At 40.2% G+C, this 19,413-nt stretch overlaps 1 protein-coding gene across 2 annotated transcripts in view; it reads left to right on the top strand.

Annotated features, from left to right (window-relative positions):
- The first annotated feature begins 2,053 nt into the window (after positions 1 to 2,053).
- LOC105915980 (serine/threonine-protein kinase TAO1) overlaps positions 2,054 to 19,413 on the top strand; it is a 32,315-nt gene continuing 14,955 nt past the window's right edge. Inside the window, exons 1-11 of one of the 2 annotated variants that reach the window (XM_012850273.3) lie at positions 2,054 to 2,355; positions 2,834 to 2,917; positions 15,056 to 15,315; positions 15,756 to 15,827; positions 16,371 to 16,472; positions 16,554 to 16,599; positions 16,727 to 16,823; positions 16,904 to 17,017; positions 17,463 to 17,554; positions 18,857 to 18,950; positions 19,200 to 19,281. In XM_012850273.3, coding sequence (XP_012705727.1) covers positions 15,184 to 15,315; positions 15,756 to 15,827; positions 16,371 to 16,472; positions 16,554 to 16,599; positions 16,727 to 16,823; positions 16,904 to 17,017; positions 17,463 to 17,554; positions 18,857 to 18,950; positions 19,200 to 19,281 — 831 coding nt within the window. In that variant the 5' untranslated portion in view covers positions 2,054 to 2,355; positions 2,834 to 2,917; positions 15,056 to 15,183. Of the gene's footprint in view, positions 2,356 to 2,471; positions 2,631 to 2,833; positions 2,918 to 15,055; positions 15,316 to 15,755; positions 15,828 to 16,370; positions 16,473 to 16,553; positions 16,600 to 16,726; positions 16,824 to 16,903; positions 17,018 to 17,462; positions 17,555 to 18,856; positions 18,951 to 19,199; positions 19,282 to 19,413 lie in introns of those variants that run through there. The other variant, XM_012850275.3, reaches the window with a different exon arrangement.

Raw genomic sequence — 19,413 nt, 5'->3', positions numbered from 1 at the left:
AATTTCTATGAATAAAGGACTGGCATGCATTGTGGTAGTCCTATGTTTTTATATATATATATATATATACCAGCGCAATAGATGCAGCAGGAAAACAATAGGAAATTTATCTTTATTTATGGCTTACCAAAGTGGATAGATAAACCCTGAAATGCAACTTTCAAGTTTTGGATTTAGGACTTTTTCTGCCTGGGTGCAAAATACACCCACAGCGCAGCACCAGCCCGTTGATCATTCATGTTGGATGTTTGGTTTGACAAACAATGGAATCGCCGTCACAGCATGTTTTAAACATACTTTTTATTAAGCCCAGATTTCTTTACATAAGTGAGACTCTAAGTTCTGTATAGGAGGAAAATCATATTTAATAATGGCTTAAAAACATCAGTCTATGTTCAATCTATCTACACAATGTGTCTGTTAGTGAATTGAGTTAATGAAATATACTTTCTAATAATATTCAAATTTATTGATATCACCATATATGAGTTTCCTATTTAAATTAAATTAGAAACTGTATTAATTAGTGTGAAAATGTCTCTGTGTGTTATGTTATCTGTGTACATCCTTAGCCGGTGTCTATCTCAAAAAACGTCATCATTGTAACACCTGGTGACAAAGATTATTTATCAGTAATAACAAAATATAGTGCCACATAACACTAAAAGTAACTGCTCCGAGGAAAATCTGATTATTGTGCTGTTGGGAAACTGGTTGTGTATAATTTGCTGAATATTCAAACAAAAAAATAGTCATTAATATACAGAATTTTTGATTTTTAAAAGCATACAAGATGCCATTTAAGGATCATTGAGGAAATGTACACACTATAAGTCAAATTTTTTTATAATTTCAGTGTTATTCTATTTCACATGTATGTGTTGTTGTTGTTTTTTTATATCTACCTGCTTTTTGTGTCAAGAAAAAAAAGGTTTAAATACCATGCTTTTCTGTTGGCTTGTGTTTATTGGTCACCACTGCAAATTTACAGTATTTTTCTCCTTGTTCTTTTTAAATACAAGGCTTTCTAGTCTATTATTGTATAGAGATAGCGTCATACTATCACATTCTAAAAAGTATGTCAATGTTAATATTTATAAAGACTTTTGACACACTGCTATAGTTCCAGATTTTAAAATAAAAAACAGCATGGTATCAAGTTATTTATTTTATTTTTACACATGTTGCTTATTGATGGATCCCCTTAGTATGACAAGATTTGTGTTTGCATGTAATATTACTTTGGTTTTACGTATAAGGGCATTATGAATTATACTGCTCTTAACCGACGTTAGAAACTGTAAACATCACGTCCACAGGACGTGTCAGGGACTGGTACCTCTGCAGCTGAACCAGTAGCATCCTTCTGCATCAGTAGACTTCCTCGCCTGGATACAGACCACACAGGCAGGCCCTGATTCCCATCATCATGACAACAGGGTAGCCAGACAACCAATCAAAGCCCCGCTAACCCTCTTCTGGAAGCTGATTGGTCCCCCGGCCTGCAGCCTGTTGTGGAATGTCCATCTTTAACCTCTCTGCTGCCACGCACGTTGCCTTCTCCCCCTGTCTTTTCTTAGCGTACATCTCAGCTACATAATGTAGATCCTGCCGTGGAATGCGCCTTAACGAACACACTCAGGTTGATGATTTATGGTTTTATGAGTCATCGGATGCGTGTGAAAATATCAAATTATGCAATCCACTAGGTTTTCAGTAAGGGAAACATAAAATAAGATCGAACATTTGTGAAAACGCCGAGCTAACGAGGGTATTACGCTTGATTTTTAGTTTATGTATGATCACAACAGATATTACGTCAAACGTCCCCATAATAATAATAATAATAATAATAATAATAATAATAATAATAATAATAATAATATATGTGAGGTCCCTCAAAGTATTTCAATCATATTAGACTATAGTTTATACGGTGTTATTGTTTACCTTCTGCATTCTGGTGCGTGGCAACAGACATCTGACCTTCTTCTATGGTGTAAGGAACATATGATATAATATTGGAGTTGACGACCGGCTATTTATAGAAGCCAGATTAAGACTGAAACGGTTAATCAGGTTAGGGGCTCAGAGAAGAGGGGCTGGAAGTGCATAAAAGCGAAACCCACAAGAAGGGTCCCCGGCACCCATTTATCCTCTGCAACAACAACAAAGTGCTCCTGGGCCCAATAAGTGTCGTGTTGACAGTCCCGTGGATGGCTCTCCCTGCCGCACACCTCAGCTTGCCTCCGCTGGATGTCACACCGTCGCCTTGACTGGGAGATCAGGCAGAGCGCTGCAGTCAGTCACCGGATACGAGACATACACAGCGCTGCACGATCTGCTCGCGACCAGGTTAAATCATTTGCTTCGACTCTATTTTTTTATTTTATTTAATTTTTTACAGTCGGTGTCCTCTTTCGGTGGAAGGGAGGTTATTTTTCTCCTCGTCGCCATTTTTTTTAAGAGAAACTTTGCTGGCTGCTTGCCGTTGCCTGACGTTAGCAGCTAGCGGGGTTGGCCAAGCCAGCTCCCAGTGACAGCTAGCGCCGCTCGGCTGTCGTTAGCCAGCTCGCAGTTTAAGCTAACCTTAAAATTGTCCTTTATTCCTGCAGCCAGCCAAATGCCAGGTCAGCACAGGCGACAAGACGCGAGTGTAGTGAATGTGGAGAATTAGACAACAGACTTGAAGCCAGCTAGGTTGTTTTGTGTTTAGGGGCAGGGCGGTTATGCGGTTTGCTTAGCGACTTAGCATTGCTATCTCCAACAACTAGCGACATTCCCACTTTGATTTCTCTGAACTGCATTGACTGTGATTTTTTTTTTTTTTTAGCCACCTCGGGCTGCTGCGGACAGAGTGACTGGGATTATTCAGCCTCGTAACACCTCAATCCGCGTGGATTTTCCTCTTTTCTCGGTGAGTTTAACCCCTTTCTTTACTAGCGGTTGGCAACAACAGTTTTGTTTTTCCTCCCGGAGGCTTGTTTTGAACGTCCCTTAGCATCCGAGCTAGTAGCCAGCCGGATTTGCTGCTCCTCGCCTGCCAACAGAAAGTTATTGTCACAACCTGGATGTTGTTTCGCTGCGACACATTTCGGATTTTTTTTTCCCCCACTTGTGCTTGTGCGTCGATCCGGTTGACGGCGCAAAACAAAATGTATTGGTTTCGACATCAACGCGATTATTGTTCTAGTTGATCTAAACGTGCAAGGGGGGGAAGAAGGGCTGAGGAGCTTGTTGGAGATGTAAATAATAGACACGGATAGCTTGATCGGATACGTGTTATTTGGATGCGGTTAGCTTGCTAATCCGCTTTATGCAGTTTATGCAGCCGTGCCACTCCCTCGGTTTTGTTTTTTTTTTCTTTCTTCTCCAGTGTAGCCTTCACGCTAACGTCAAATCAAGCCGGGCTTTGGAAGCGTTTTGTTTGGGAAGTTTTCTTATGCGCAAGGGGTACCGTGAGTCGCAGATCGCTGTGCGTGATTGCTTGGTGACATCGCTCATATATAAATGTCGCCACGTACATTTCGTGTTGCGGCTGCGTGTTTACAAAGCGGCACAGGGCAACGGAGGATAGCGGATCAGGACCTCCTCGACGTCGCGTTACGAGCGACGGGCAGCGGATCCAGCGGCTGCTGATCGCTGTTTTTTTTTTTTTTTATGCGCTGACGTGAGTCGCATTCCTCGGCTTTTTGTGTTGATATTGCGTAACGCGGGCTAGCGCCGAGCAGAGCTACCCTTCTGCTGGGTTCATCTGCGACTTTTTTGGTGCGCGACACACAGCGCATCGGCCACATTGGGAGCTTCGTGAATGCAATCTGGTGCACGACAGTCTATACGTTAGGATTTGTACAAGGAGGATGGAGGCAGCTTAAATGTTATGTCAGCTCCGTGTACCTGAACACCCACACCTTGCGTGTTGCTTTGCGCCTGCTGGGTGCATAAAGTCAGCCAAGCAAACACTGCAGTATGAGAAACTCGCCTTCAGACAGGTCTAATGCAGTCCTCATGCAAAACTTGAAAGGTTGTTTTTTTTGTTGGTCATTTGGGCTCCTGTCGTTTGTTTTACTACCTTATTACTGCAAGTACAATGCGTTCAAAGGCTCTAAATGAAGCCCTCCCTCTTTAAAGTTATGATGTTTACTAGCCAGCTTTGTATCAAGACGGTGCTGAATATGGACAAACAGCATGATGGATTTAAGTGTCTCCTAGGAAAAATGGATTAGACTCTGGAACAAAGCCTACCCTGCTTTATTTAGTCTGGATGGAAGGCAGGGCCACTGGTAGTCTGCCTCTGCAGAGCAAATAGTTCCACAGGATGAGCCTCTTGATTTTCATAAATGTAATGGATACATGAGTTTTGCGTCACCTTTCTAAGGCACATTTACCGTCAAACTGTTTGTTTTTTTGGTCTCATTTCAGTCGATGTGCCTGGTTTTGATGGTGTTCAGTCTGGCACACAGTGGCGTTTACAGTGTAATAGTAGTGTTGTTGTTTTTTTAATTCAGTTGCTGCAAACAAGAAACCATTAAGCACCTTTTTCAGTTATGCTAATCAATGTGATTGGGCATGGAAAAAAGCATGTTTCAAAACCACATCTCTATTTCGTCATAACTATTTTAAGGTTTGAATACAATACAATATACATTACTCCATGCAATAAGATGGAGTAGAAACGGTAGTCCCTCCAATACTTTCTGTGCTATGCTCCGTGAAGTACAGAGTATTATAGAGATAACCCTGTTTAACAAAAAAAAAAAAGCAAAACAGATGAGCTACAAGTGGCAGATTTAGATGTAGTCAGTTACCAGTCTGTTTTCTTTCTATTACGTTTTTGTATTCTACACAAAATATCATTTAATGGATGTTATTTTTCTCACAGTAACAATCAGTGTCAAAGGAGTGGGAATAATTGTCGTAACATCAACTGTAAGATCGCCCCGCCCTCGCGGAAGTGTACCTCAGGCCGAGCTAACACCCGACAACAAAAATGTTATAATGCCAATAATGGTGAAGCTCACAGCATTAATAAAGGTATTTTTTTGCCTTACATTCCAACATAAAGGCAAAAAAATGTTTTTAAATGAGTTGTAAATCATGCCAGTGACGTTATTTCAAGGGAACAATCACAAATCAACATTAAGGCCCAAGTTTAAATACCAAACTTATACCCTACTTAAACTAATTATTAATAACTTAAAATAGATACCTCCAGACTGCAGTAGATGTTTTCATGCTATCAAGAATTTACAGGGAATTCTGTATTAAAGAGTGCAAAGTTTACATCACACTACCTGTTAAACACTTTGTGCAAAATGAATCCTCTTAACTGATCATAGCTGACAAACATTCAACTTATGCAAGCAGAAGTGGCAACATACATATATTCAAAACCCTTTATACAGCAGAACTAGCGTCACACATTACCTTTAAATTTCCCCAATAAGCATACAATGTTTATGAATAATAATTCAGTTACCTTCAAACCGACGAATATGCGGTAGTTCCCAGTCGATCACTGTCGTGTTTAGCTGCTCATGAGGTCGGCTGCATATCCAACTATAACATTTTTCTACACTCCTGTTAGGTTTTGGGAAAGGAATAAACCGCGTTCCACCAGTCGGGATAACACATGTCTGAATTGTACTTTCCCCACTGACAACATTTAACCATTTTTACCAATGTTTTTTTTTTTACGAAATCCCTCTGAGTGCAATGCACTCATAATGTAAAATCCCCGATTGTTGTCGGAGGGAAAGGGCTTGCGGGATCTGCAGGTAAGGGGCACTTTGGGAGTATTTGCAATCACTTATTGGTCGGTTACTGACGGGCCTCCAAGATTGATTGACAGGCGGCGTCTCGTCAATTGCTGCCTTCCTGCAGATAGATCGTTTGTGCAATTTTGATTTTGTGTTTATGTGTAAACTGTAAAAATCATAGTATTTTGTGACAATCTTACTGACTCATGTCTGATGTGTCCATTAGTTATTTTTAGACCATAATTTGTACTACTTTTTTTATATGTTGGTGACAAAAAAAAACTAAACTAAAATATATTGTAGATTGATAAATGTTTTGTCTCTTAGAGGGGTTTGAAATTAGAACTATTTAGAGGCAGAGTCGACGATCTTTCTTTCTGGAAGTTTCCCCAAGTCCCTTTTTGAATAACTGCACGTGCCCAAAAAGATTGCATTTGTTTTTCCACTCCGTAAGGAAATCATGTGAAAAAAATCTCCCAAATACAATCTGGTCTTATTTCGTTCTACTGAGGCCTTCTTCTTCTTCTTCTCATAAACATGAGCGCAGTTTGCGTCTTGCGACTGTCAACCAGGTTCAAAGTATACGATGAGACCAGCGGAGCTACATTGAACGGCTAACACCAAAGCTAACTGGTAAGCTAACCGGATACATAAACGCTAGAAGTGTCAACAAGTGGAAACTCAGAAGGGACGAGTACGAACACTGGCGTTATGTGATCGCGTCAGAATGATTGGCATGTGGGACAACCAATAGATAAAGCGATTCTACCGGAACTTGACGGACAGAGGAGGGTGAGAGCAGGAACTAAATTCTGACCAATCACTGCCCTTCAGTTTAAAGAGCAGTGATTGGTCAGAGTTTTTACAGGCCTGCAGCTCCCACAGATAATTTTTGTTTTTTTAAACCTCCTTTTTCTGAATACATAATGCATTGACTACTGTCCGGATGGAATGACGGTTTTACTGAGTATAACAAAAAGTGTATCTGAAAAGGATTACCAACTATAGCTTTAAGGGAAAATAGGCGTAAGGATAAAAAGTGTAAATTATGTCCTTTACTTTTTTGGCAGTTGAGCACATATGCAGCGTAGAAGGTCATATAATTATATATGTAATTTTAAATGTAATTCATTTATTTCATCCTTACTTAGTAGGCTTGGGGCAAAATGAGATTGTCAAGATGGGAAAACATTGAGCAAAAACAGTTTCATAATATTTACACCAATATTTAAAATAGAAATCAATATTTTTGATCAAAGACCATTTATTTGAACCACAAAAGCAACGATTATTCCTACCGCTTTATGGTGGTTTTTACTTTTATAATAAAATTACCCGTTTTCATTGATTTATATTTCCTTGGAATTTTTTTGTTATTCATAAACTTAAGCAAAAATATTCACTGAATATCTGTGAAATGTAACAGTAGGTTTCGTTGGTCAAAAATAGTACAGCTGTTTAGAAGACCTGATATTGGCTGGTTACAAATCTGTGTTTCTGTAAGTAAGAGAGAAGGCCTCCTTTAGGTTCCACACATTGACTATATGTGTTCTTCCAAATAGCCAAACTTGTCTCTCCTGTAAGCACAGAAAAGTGTAGTTTCAGCTTGTTGACCGAGAGAGCGCAGCAACAGGTGGGGGAGGGGTAGCACTTAATTAATGCATACTCAGTACAGTGTTGGGAAAACTCCAGTGACCCTCGCACCTTTTCACCCAAACAACTGTAATCTGTGGGAAATCTACGACATTAACATTTTTTGCGGCTTTTAAATTCTTATGAACTTGATATATTTATATACTGGTAAGTGGCCCCTCCGTGTCTCGCCGAAGACAGCTTACCTAGGCGTATCAGCACTCCGACAGTTCAGCACATTGTTGATTTTTACAGCCATTTATTTTAGCAGGGAAGGTTAATGGAGACCTGTGGTCGAACTGTGGTGGCTTAAATCCTCTTAGCGTTTGGTCACTTCATTCCTCTCCTCCGTCTCTATCGGGGCTCTGGGAACAGAAAATGGGATGTGTCCCTGCTGAAATTGGGAGTGGAGGTGCTGGAGAGTTTTCACTTCCTCTCCTCAGTCAAGTCAACAATCTGTAATCAGTCTGGGAAGCAGGAGCGTGGACACCCCACCCTCCATCTTGGGATACAGATGTTTGTGTGTGTGTGTGTGTGTGTGTGTGTGTGTGTGTGTGTGTGAGCCATTTGTATAACAGCTCTCACATAGGTCCTAAAATGAAGATTTCCTCTGAACAAGCAGCTGTAATGTTGCTGTGTTGCTTTTATTGTGCGCCTGACTGATGATCAGTGGGTAATCCGACACCAACCCTCGGTTTATTGCCTGATTACAGCGCTGCTAGTGACTGGCCTTTCGTTTATTTAACATATAAAAAATTCTACATATCATTTATGAATTTTACTCAACTCTTTAGTGGGTGGGAAAGACTTTAATCACGTGGAAGGAGTTATAAAGGGGAATTAATGTATTTTGCGATGACGCTAAGAAATATTTCATGCGGATCCAGAGCAGTTTCGTGAGGCCGATCCGTTTAGATGTACAACCTAAGTGCATCTTTGTTTTGAATTATTTAGTATTGCAGCATTAAGCGTCATGTTGGAGGATGTCCAGTGAGCATCTCAATGAAAGGCTGTGTAGAATATATATATATATATATATATATATATATATATATATATATATATATATATATATATATATATATATATATATATATATATATATATATATTCTGGTTGATAAATTTCCAATTGAGCTGTTTTCATAGTCTGTGTAATAAAGAGATGGGACCCAAGCAAAAATGACTATTTGAGTGCAACAGCCTGCTAGTGCAGACTCTTGCTAATCTTGGTACAACGCAGAAAAAATAGTTGACACAAATGGTAACGATGCACACAGCGGCGTCTTTGACTGTTCGTCTTTTCACGTTCTGTCTTTTAATGGTTCTTAAACTGTTTAAAACAAGGCCCCCCACGTCACACTAGTACCATACCAACAACTACCCTGGTTAGCAGGTGCAAGAGAGGCTTTATCACATCTTTTCATGCCAAATCCACCCAGAGAGTCTGTAGTCAAAAAGCTCAGTCTTGGTTTCATTAGACCAAACCATGGAGTTCCTGTTGAAGTCCCAGCAGAGTTGAGCGAAGTGCTCCACCCTTCTGATAGTAGGGCACAAAAGGCCTTTCACCTGGCATTCCTTCCAAACAACCAGTATGCTTGCACATTGCGTCTAATACTTGTTATGGAGACTTGGCGACCCTAAGATGCCATTTTATTTCCTGCAGTTCTTTACAATGAGCTCCAGAGATCTTCTTTTTTTGCTGTTGTTTTGATTTTTACCTCCTCTACAGTCTTGTTCACTGTGTATGGTGGCAAGATAAATGACTCCTTGTCCAGCCGATGGACTGTGGCTAACTAAAATGGACCTCTTTGTGTGTCACATCATATTTATATAGTAGGAAAACAACAAGTCATGGACTTCTAAATAGAAGTTCCTCAAAGCTTTGATCAGTTAAAAAAAGAAGTCGGTAAAATGCTTGTTTCACTTCATTTAAAGTTGTTAAAAAGGGTACTGACAATTGTGCCACTGGTTATTTAGTTTTAACATGTATTTTTTTAACCTGGATGTCCCCCCCCACTCAAGTAAGGTACTCAAATTCAATGTTGTATCTTTATAAAATATTATAGCCATGGCTGTAAAAGCTACATTTATTTTAAGGCTTTTTAGACACCTGTCCAAGGGGGTCCATCTGTAGGTATAATGCATCTTTAATACACTTAAACCCTGTTTAGTTGTGAATAACAGTTGCACTTGAAATCATTATCAGTGTAATTATGACTGAAAATGTGAATATAATCAGATGTTTGAATAAGGTTCTATTAGTGTTTGAATAATGGTGACAGCTTAATATATATACTTTGTATCTCTACTGAGTATTGAATACTGATCTATTGAAAAAAACAATAGAATGGTATTTTTGTATATCTTCTGATCAACCAGCAGATTTCAGGGTTGTTTACCCTTTGCTGATATTGTGAAATTTTAATGAAATCCACTGTAGAAATCAATAGAAGTATTTGATTATTTATTATCCGCCTCGCTAAGTCCTTCTTTCTCTCATTCTCTCCCCTGCTCCTCGCGCCCCTTATCTTCTGCCTCTTCATTAGGCCTCCTCTTGGTTATTTCACACCACATAGGAAAGCAATTCACACAACTCATCAAGAAAATCATTTTCCTCGAGCTGTAAAAGCAAAAAAAAAAAAAACAACATTCTGTGATGCTTTTTATTTGAACACACTGTTCCTCTGAGTAATTACACATGCGCGCGCACACACACACACTGCAGTTGGGCTCATCTCTTCCAGATTTAGTCTTATGACTTTGCGCTCAGTTTTCATTGAGTATATGGCAAAAACAGATAGCTGATTATGCTTTAGATTTTATTTGTACTCCATATGATTATTACCTTAAAGTGTCAGATCGTGTTTGCCTTCTGCTGGGCCATAAACGAAAATCCAGTGGCCTTAGGAAATTCAAATAGGAGAGTAGGATTTTTATGGGAATAGAGTAAGCAGCGAGAAAATACAGCATGTTGAAAATGAGGTTCTTCATTGGCCCCCTACAGTGCTGCTGTCAGGCTTAATAAGGGAACCACATTCTTTAGTATTATGTTTTGAAATTCATTTTCTTGATCGGTACTGAATTCCAGAAGGTGATCAAAACTATCCAAACAAATATATAATAGTTTGAATAAAAGCAGTCAGATTGACAGGGATGCACTAATCCATTGACCAGTGATCGAAGTGAGCCAGTTTTCCTAATTGGCTCTGATCAGTGGCCGGCCGCCGGTCAAATGCTTATTTATGTATTCTTTCCTCACTCTATGAAGTGCAACAAAAGAAAAACTTCCAGTTGGATCTCAGTGTGTTAATGCATGAACACATATCATGTTTTCTGATGCGTTTATTTATTTTGGACTTATTTGGATCGCTTCATTCCCTGTCAGATATCCAACCAGTACCTCTTTCTAGTAACCTGCAGCACATTGTATTTTTTCATTGTCATTGTTTTTGTTTTTTTATATTTGTTTTTTATTATTTAAAGAGTTCTTTAAAGCTGTAGTTGGTATCCTGTTCAGAACCACTTTTTGTTATATCGGATAAAATGGCCCTTCCATGCTGAAAGTAGTCAATACATTATGTAAAAGGAGGTTAAAAAAATCTATCACTGTGGGAACTGCAGGCTTGTAAAAACTATGACCAATCACTGCTGTTCTCACCGATGGGCAGGGAATTGTCAGAGGTTTTGGTTCTGCTTTCACCTCTCGCCTTACCTTTTGGTTGTCCCACATGCCAATCATTTTGACGCGCTCACGTTACGCCAGTGTGCGTTCCTTGTTAGTTTCCACTTGCTGTGCTTGCGCACTTAAAATGTTTATATATCCGGTTAGCTTAGCGGTTAGTTTCGGTGTTAGCCGTTCAGTGTAGCTCCGCTGCTCTCACCGTATACTTTGAACATGGCAGAGAATCGCAAGAAGCAAACCGCGTACAAGTGTATGAGAAGAAGAAGAAGAGGAAGGCCCCAGTAGAAAGAAATAAGACCAGAGTGGATTTGGGAGATTTTTTTGGACCAGAGCGGAAGAACATGTAAGACGGTTTTGCGCAGTTATTCAAAAAGGGACTTGGGGAAACTTCTGGAAAAATCGCAGCTTTAAAGCAGCAGTGTATCACTTTTAGCCACTAGGGGCGCTAGACCTGTAACTTCACTGTTAAGTCCCTCTGAAGGCCACTGGCAGCACTTGGTCATCTGGGAGAAACTCAGAGTAGAGCCTCTGCTTCTCCATGTTGAGAGGAGCCAGTTGAGGTGGCTCGGGCACCTGGTCAGGATGCCTCCTGGACGCCTCCCTGGTGGGGTGTTCCAGGCACGTTCCACCGGGAGGAGGCCCAGGGGCAGACCCAGGACTCACTGAGGGGACTATGTTTCTCGACTGGCCTGGGAACGCCTTGGGGTTCTCCCGGAGGTGCTGGCCCATGTTGGCTGGGCAGAGGGACGTCTTGGCCTCCCTACTGAGCCTGCTACCCCCAACCCGACCCCGGATGAGCGGAAGAAGAGTGATGGATGGATGGATAATGATAACGATGCAAAAGAGAATGGTTCTTGCATCATGATTGCTCTTTCATCTGACACCAATAAGCGAGTGCATCTTTTGCACTCTTGGTTTTCCTCTAGTGCCATCCCTTTCTCGTCTCTGTTTTTGGCCTCCTCAGACATAGTTTTCCTATTTTTGCTTCTGTCAGCCGTGACAAACTTTCACTCGAGGATGAGAAAAGTAGAAACACGTAAGGTTAGCTCTCGTGTGCGCACATTGCCACAATTCAGTGCTCTATGTCACGTGATCCATTCAACGATGGATCCGACCCTCTCAAGTCACATAGGCCAGTTTTTGAGAAGGGCAGCCCGCACGGTGCTCTGATACGCTGCAAAGTGCTGTATATTGACTCAAATTAAGCTAATACTTGGGTAAAAACGTATATGGTGCTGCTTTAATCTTGTGTTATAGCCGATGGATTTAAAAAAACTACATCGGCAGGTCAGGCATGAAAAGGCAAACGATGGTGTCTGCCAAGTAGAACCCGATCAGTGCATCTTATATAATTTAAGATACTCAGATAGTTCTGCAGAGTTAAAGAACGAAGGCATGAGTCAGATTGTGGTTTGGATAAAATATCTGACTAAACGATGAGTAATAAACGTCCCTTTTTCGAATCGCAGTGCCGACAGCTCCTGAAAGGTGACGGATACAGGCGCTGACCAGACTTCTTTTTAAAAACCGAGGTAATACTGACGTTACTGACTGAACCACGAACTTCTTCTGAGCTGCTTTTGCTTGCGTGCGTCTTATTAGTTTTGACCCTGAGCACCTCTTTAACAGATAGACCCACATCTAAAGGCCAAGGCAGGAAGAAGTCTTGACGAATGAGAAGGTGACGCACTTATGTGAAATGCTCGGATATTTTATGTTACTCTGTGGTCACGCTCGGACAGCTGGGCCAGTTCCTTTTGAGACACGAAACCATTTTTAGTCACTGTAAGAGGCTTATTATAATATTGATACCGTCCTTCTGGTTTTATATTTTTATCTATGTAGCAACAGTGTGACTGTCCTATGAATAAATACCAGAAATAATTTAACTTTTTGGCTTTTTTTTTCTTATAGGCAAACTAATGCAGTCTAAATAGAGCATAGCATTTTACATTATGAGGAAGTACCGTTAGGTTTTATCTGGAAAAACATAGTTTTCAACGACAATACAGGAAACCTTCACGTCTGGCCATATCTTATGTTATTGCTCAACTGAGCCTGTTGATTATTTATTGGAGGGTGGTATGAGCATAGGGCCAAACGGTGTTTTTAAATTAAATTGTCAAGGTTTAGTCTTAGCTTAAAAGAGGAAAGCCAGTTCACGCTGTTCTTTTTATGTAGATCAAGTTGCTTCTGAAAAACTCGATCAACTGGATCGGCAGCCCGAGATCAGATATCATCCAATGATGCCCTGGAGCACACTTTAAAATCTGAGAAATTTAGTTTATTTACTAACTAATGGGGGTGGGAAATGACAGATGTAGTCATAGTACATCATTGTACATTTAGAATAATTAGTGGTTTGTCTAAATAGATGGACGTCGACATTTAAAATTTGGATTCAGAAGAATAAAAGTTTAAAGTGGTAAACACAGTAATTCATTTTGAATGGGATTCTACCTTAGTTCTTGAAAGCGACCGTTAAACATGTTCAAACGGCTTTACTCGGTCGTCTTGAGTTGCCGCAGGGAGTACAATCTTCCTCCGAAGAGCGCCTGTGTTTAAATACTATCTTGGGTGCAGAGAAAGGCTGGTTCTAAGGAAGTGGATTGATCCACGGCAGACACCGTGTTGTTGAGAATGGTGAGGGGATGCAGTGTGGGGCGGTTAGTTCAAGCGGTTAGTCTGCCTTTTTGTGTTTTCCATTTTCTTGGTCTATAAACATTTTTCCAGTCTGTTGTCAACAGGAAATGGATATGAGCGACTCTTTCTCTGAAAAATGGCTGCCCTCTTTAGCCAAGTTTAATGAATCGGTGTGCTCAGTTCTGCTGTGAGTAAAAGGTACTTTGTGTTTGTGGTCCTATTTAATGAAAGTGAATAATGTATTCATCAAAGGACAAAATCTGTGTTGTACTGTTTTTTTTATGTTTGAAATACCTTACGTCATCATAAATCTCAGCTTAAAAGAATAATTAAGTGTCAGTCTGCACTCATTGCCGTCTATTATTCTTGAATTGTGGTCGCTTGCCAGAGAAAATCCTTCCGAGGGCAGCAAACGGCCTGCAGGCCGCACTTTGGACACGCCTGGTATATAGTTTAAGACATCATGCAGACCATGCTTGAATTTTTTTCTAGAATATAAATAATAACCTTCAAACTTCATGCATTAACTGGAGCTAAAGTGATAAATAGAGTTTAGAGAACAACCCACACCCCTATTCATCATCATGTGCAGCTTGCTGCTCATTACTGCGCGCCACCTCTTTGTTGTGGACATGAAATCAATCCTTGACCCGGGATATTTGCATTGCCTCAGTCACGCCGGTGGCTTACAGATCTGCGGTAATTGCTGAAGCACTCTAAACAGATGCACTAGTGATGACTCTGCACTTAGTTCACGGTGTTATTGTCAGCAGCTGGATGTACAACCTGGGGATAAAAAGGAAAAAAAAATAATAATCCAGCAGTTTCACAAATCCAAAAAGCTTCTGACCATTTGTGTCGTCTGTTGATTTTTTTTTTTTTTTTTTTTTTGGTGTTTACTTTAGTCTTTAGTGTCGTGACTTGCTAAAAATTTATTTGTGAATATCTACTGTATGTGGAGGGGATTTAGAGAAATGTAATAAAGTCGAATGTTGTCAAACTGAGGCGTCTAACACCCAAAAGTCTCACATCTGCCTCTTAAATGACCTCCAATGCTGCTGTATTAAAACAGAACCTTTCAGGCGTGCACACGACATCCTAGCTATTATCTGTCAAAGTTAAAGAGGTTTCAGCAGTTTGAGCTTAAGACGAAGAGATGTTCTGTCCGACTATTCAGTGTGGATCACACCTTTTTTCAAAAAAAAAAAGGAATAAATCTTTCAAACGCTGGCCTACTGACTCATCTCGCATATCTTCTTCCTTCTGTGCGAAATGAATGTTTTTCACTTTGCCTTCGCTCACACCTCAATCCTTTTCTTTGTCTTCTGTCTGTCCAGGTGCCCATGTGCTGACTTCATCAGGCTCCCACATAGCTGCAAATGAATCTTCAGCTGCTCTTGTGTAGCTCAGCGCCCAGATAGTCCCCTCCCCTCGCTGCGGGCGATACGGGACTACGGAAACCAGGATGCCAGCCCCTGGGAGGGCGGGGAGCCTGAAGGATCCGGACGTGGCCGAACTGTTCTTCAAGGAGGATCCAGAGAAGCTTTTCTCTGACCTCCGGGAGATCGGCCATGGCAGCTTTGGGGCCGTCTACTTTGTATGTCAACGATCCTTTACACTGCCTTGAAATGTATATTAAGCTTATCTGTAGATGTTATCAGTAGAAGACTCTATTAAATAGAGCCACTTAAAGGTATTTTACCTGCTAAATAAAGCCAACCACTGATGCCAAAACAACCTATAGTGTTTCTATACATTGCTGTTTCAGATTGCAGCAGATACGTTTTACAGAAGGAGCTATGTGCTGTTCGCTAATGTGTACCTTATCCAACGTCATCAGCCCACGACGGAGTTTAATTACACCCAGTCACTGCGACTTTCCAGATGCTTTACATCTGACTGCAGTTTCTAAATGATCCTTATGTCGTGGTTGTAAACACAGGCCACCCTGTTAAGATTAATGTGCAGAAAGTTAAAGGGCTAAATTGATGGTTGTGTTTGAAATGTGAACCGACAGTTGTGCCTTGTGTTTCCCAGGCGCGGGATGTGCGAACGAATGAGGTGGTGGCGATTAAGAAGATGTCTTATAGTGGCAAACAGTCTAATGAGGTGAGACATGTTTTATTTATTTATTTATTTATTCCTTTTTTCATTTTTATTTTACTTTCATAAAGAATCAAAATGTAGCCATAACCAAGGCTCTTGAGCAGCGTGGAGAAGTATGGAATGTGATTAAAAGAGCGCAGAAAAATAATTAGAGTTCCTATAAATGAAGCCACTTGACTATATAAAATAATATAAAATACTTTTCAATTCAGTGAATTCTATGAATCCCAAGTGAAACATACTGTAGATACATTTCACGTTGCACCTCTTGAAGGATTTTAGGGTAATTTCCCCAACCTGTGGTGTGAACAGCTTTGTTTGTAATCACTGAAACATTCTGTCACCCATTCATGCCGTCCTTCACCGTTGCCTCTGTTTACGGTTTACCCCAAAGATGGTTTCAGATAAGCTATAATCAGATTATGTAACCTGCAAACAGAACTATCTTGCATCCTGTGTGTGCAAGGCTGTGCTTCCTACAATCCCGCTCTATTCAGACGGCCAATGAAAGTGCCGCCGGACCTGAACGTCTCTTGTCTCCTGCAGAAATGGCAGGACATCATAAAGGAGGTCAAGTTTCTCCAGAGGATCCGACACCCTAACAGTATAGAGTACAAAGGATGTTACCTTCGTGAGCACACAGCATGGGTAAGTCATTCATTTTTAACATGCATAATCCTTTAGTGGTCTACTTGTAGAGTAACTGTTAAAACTGGTGTTTGTTTCTAGCTGGTGATGGAGTATTGCCTTGGCTCAGCCTCTGACTTGCTTGAAGGTTAGCTAAAATTAGACCGATCTATTAAAAGAAAATTACTTATGGCTGTTTTTATTGCTGGGATTAGAAAGGGAGAATCTCTACCTTTTTTACTATAATTTTTTTATTTTTTTTTGTCTTCCCACAGTACATAAAAAACCTTTACAAGAAGTTGAGATCGCTGCCATTACACATGGTGCGCTGCAGGGGCTGGCATACCTTCACTCCCACAACATGATCCACAGGTGAGGGATTTTTCTTTGTGTCCGCAGCCCCTAGAGTACGCCACTGCTCACTCTCCGTCACACCCCTCCTTTTGTTGCAGGGATGTAAAAGCAGGTAACATCCTGCTGACCGAGCCCGGCCAAGTCAAACTGGCAGACTTTGGCTCGGCCTCCATTGCCTCGCCTGCCAACTCCTTTGTGGGAACGCCATATTGGTGAGCAAAAATAGTTGAGACGCAGCAAAGGTGCATGTTGGGCTTGAAAGAAAATGCTCAATAAATAAACGGAAGCCTTCGCTGATTGTGCGTCCCTGGTAGTATTTGAATGTCTATATAGTATTTGACTGTAAAAACGACGTTGCCTGTGTTTGCGTATTCATGCGCTGCTAAGAGCTGCCAGCTGACATATTCAAATGGGTCTCTACTGTTTTTCTTTCCTCCAATCATACTCCTAATTCAAACATCACATGTTGGTGTTTAAGTATGGTGGAGAAAAGAAAGGAAAAAACATTTTTTTAATTTATTTTTTTTGCCAAAACACACAGTCTGTTATTTTAAAAGAATTCCTGTTATAGGAGAATAAAGCAAAGGACATAAAACAGCAAAGTTAGTGTAATGACGTATCCCTTCATTCGTTAAAACCTGTTTTACTTTTCCCCAGGATGGCCCCGGAGGTGATTCTAGCTATGGATGAGGGCCAGTATGACGGGAAAGTGGATGTGTGGTCCTTAGGCATTACCTGTATAGAATTAGGTACGTCACAGCACTTCATTAGTGTGAACCAGCGGTTCTCAAAGTATGGGGCTCTGCCTCTCAGGGTTTTCCTTTTTTTGGTGTTCAAAAATTAAAATGTTGCAGGTGGAACTAAAAATATATAAAAAAATCAAGAAAATGTACTCTAATTACAATTTCTTGTTATTGGGGATAACTATTGTGGAATAGTATTTAGGCCAGAGTTCTTGCCTCCTGAAATGGACTCAAGTTTACTGGTTCAAATCCCGCAGACTGCCACTCCCTGAGCAGGACCTTTAGCTCCAGAATCCTCGCCTGGTGCCACACAGCAGCAGTCCACTGGTCCCTAAAAGGACTGGTTTAAATGCAGAGGGCAGGTTTTGTTAGAATGTGTGCCGCAATGACAAAATAAAGATGATTATTATTTATATTAAACGCTAAATGGAGTTTCCATGGAGACAGAATAAGTGCAACAAAGGAACAAAAAGGTGGCCCACACCAGGGTATCAAGGGCTTTTAAAGAGATGTCAAGCAGTCTGTTAGAAGCTTATCTGTTTAAAAGCAGATATGCAGGTGTGTATTGGTTAGTTAGAATATTGAGTTAAGTTATTTTGTTTCTGCAGCTCAGTTAAGAGAAAACATGTAATTTGAATTTTGTAAAGATTCAATACAGAGAGTGATGCGTTTCAAGCATTTATTTCTGCAGCTTTAGATGTTTATGCCTTACATTTCATGCATAATATAAAATATAAACGTTTTTTTTTTGCTCAAAAAGTTTTATTATAGTCATGTTATGGCTTTCGAAATCATGAAGAAATCTAGGTGTGTAAGCCACAGAAGGTCATCGTTAAGGAAGCTGTTTTATTTGGTGTGATTGATACTATAAAAGTTTAGAGCAAGTAAAAAGTGAGGTAGAAAAAGGATCTCAGCCAACAGGGATTTCTACAGCTATGAGAAGATTGTGAAGCAAAGCACTTATCTATATTATTTATAATGATGCTGATTTCATTTTCAAGCCTAGCACCTTTTCCTCCTGTCAATGGTACCAATACATGTTTTAATTACAACTGTATCTCTGTACTTAATGGGCCAGAGAAGTCTGGCTAATCAAAACTGTAAAAATATTATGTAAATCTTTATTATTTATTTTTTTATTTATTTTTGGGTGATCTAGAGATGTTTATCACTCAAAAGGGGTGTAGCCTGAGACGTTTGAGTTCCACTGGTGTAAACACAGATCTTAAGATGACACTTTTCCAAATAAGATCTTCTCATCCAGTGATTGCATCTTTGACTCCGTAATTAAAATATTTTGTTTTTCAGCCGAGAGGAAGCCTCCATTGTTTAATATGAATGCAATGAGTGCCTTATACCACATAGCGCAGAATGAGAGCCCCACACTACAATCCAGTGAATGGTGAGCACTGTTTTTTTTTTTTTTTTTTTTAGTTTTTATTAAACTTCAGATAGTTAAAGTCACCTAAAACAAGAGACAGTGACACCGTATCTGTCAAAGTTATTGGATCAAAGCCGTTTTGAACTGAAGAGTAATAAGGTTGCTGTTGTTTCCTCTTCATTATTGCCATTTAAGGAATGTTAGATTTCTAATGTTGGTGCTAAGTTTGACAATTTGTCTTTTCTCCTGTTTTTTTGTTTTGTTTTCTAGGACGGATTACTTTAGAAACTTTATAGATTCTTGCCTTCAGAAAAACCCTCAAGACAGGCCACATTCTGACGACATGCTGGGTGTAAGTAACACAAACACCACAACTATATGCAAATACACTAAGCAGGGTCACTGTGTTGAGATGGCAGTCTGACGAACTCTGTCGATAAATCTGTCTTTGACGTTTTTGCTCTCTTGTGACCCCCATAAGCGT

The sequence above is a fragment of the Fundulus heteroclitus genome, chromosome 11, assembly GCF_011125445.2.
Source record: "Fundulus heteroclitus isolate FHET01 chromosome 11, MU-UCD_Fhet_4.1, whole genome shotgun sequence".
Taxonomy (NCBI): Eukaryota; Metazoa; Chordata; class Actinopteri; order Cyprinodontiformes; family Fundulidae; genus Fundulus; species Fundulus heteroclitus.
Note: the sequence above shows the minus strand (reverse complement) of the source record. Positions and strands in the feature narration are given on the sequence as shown.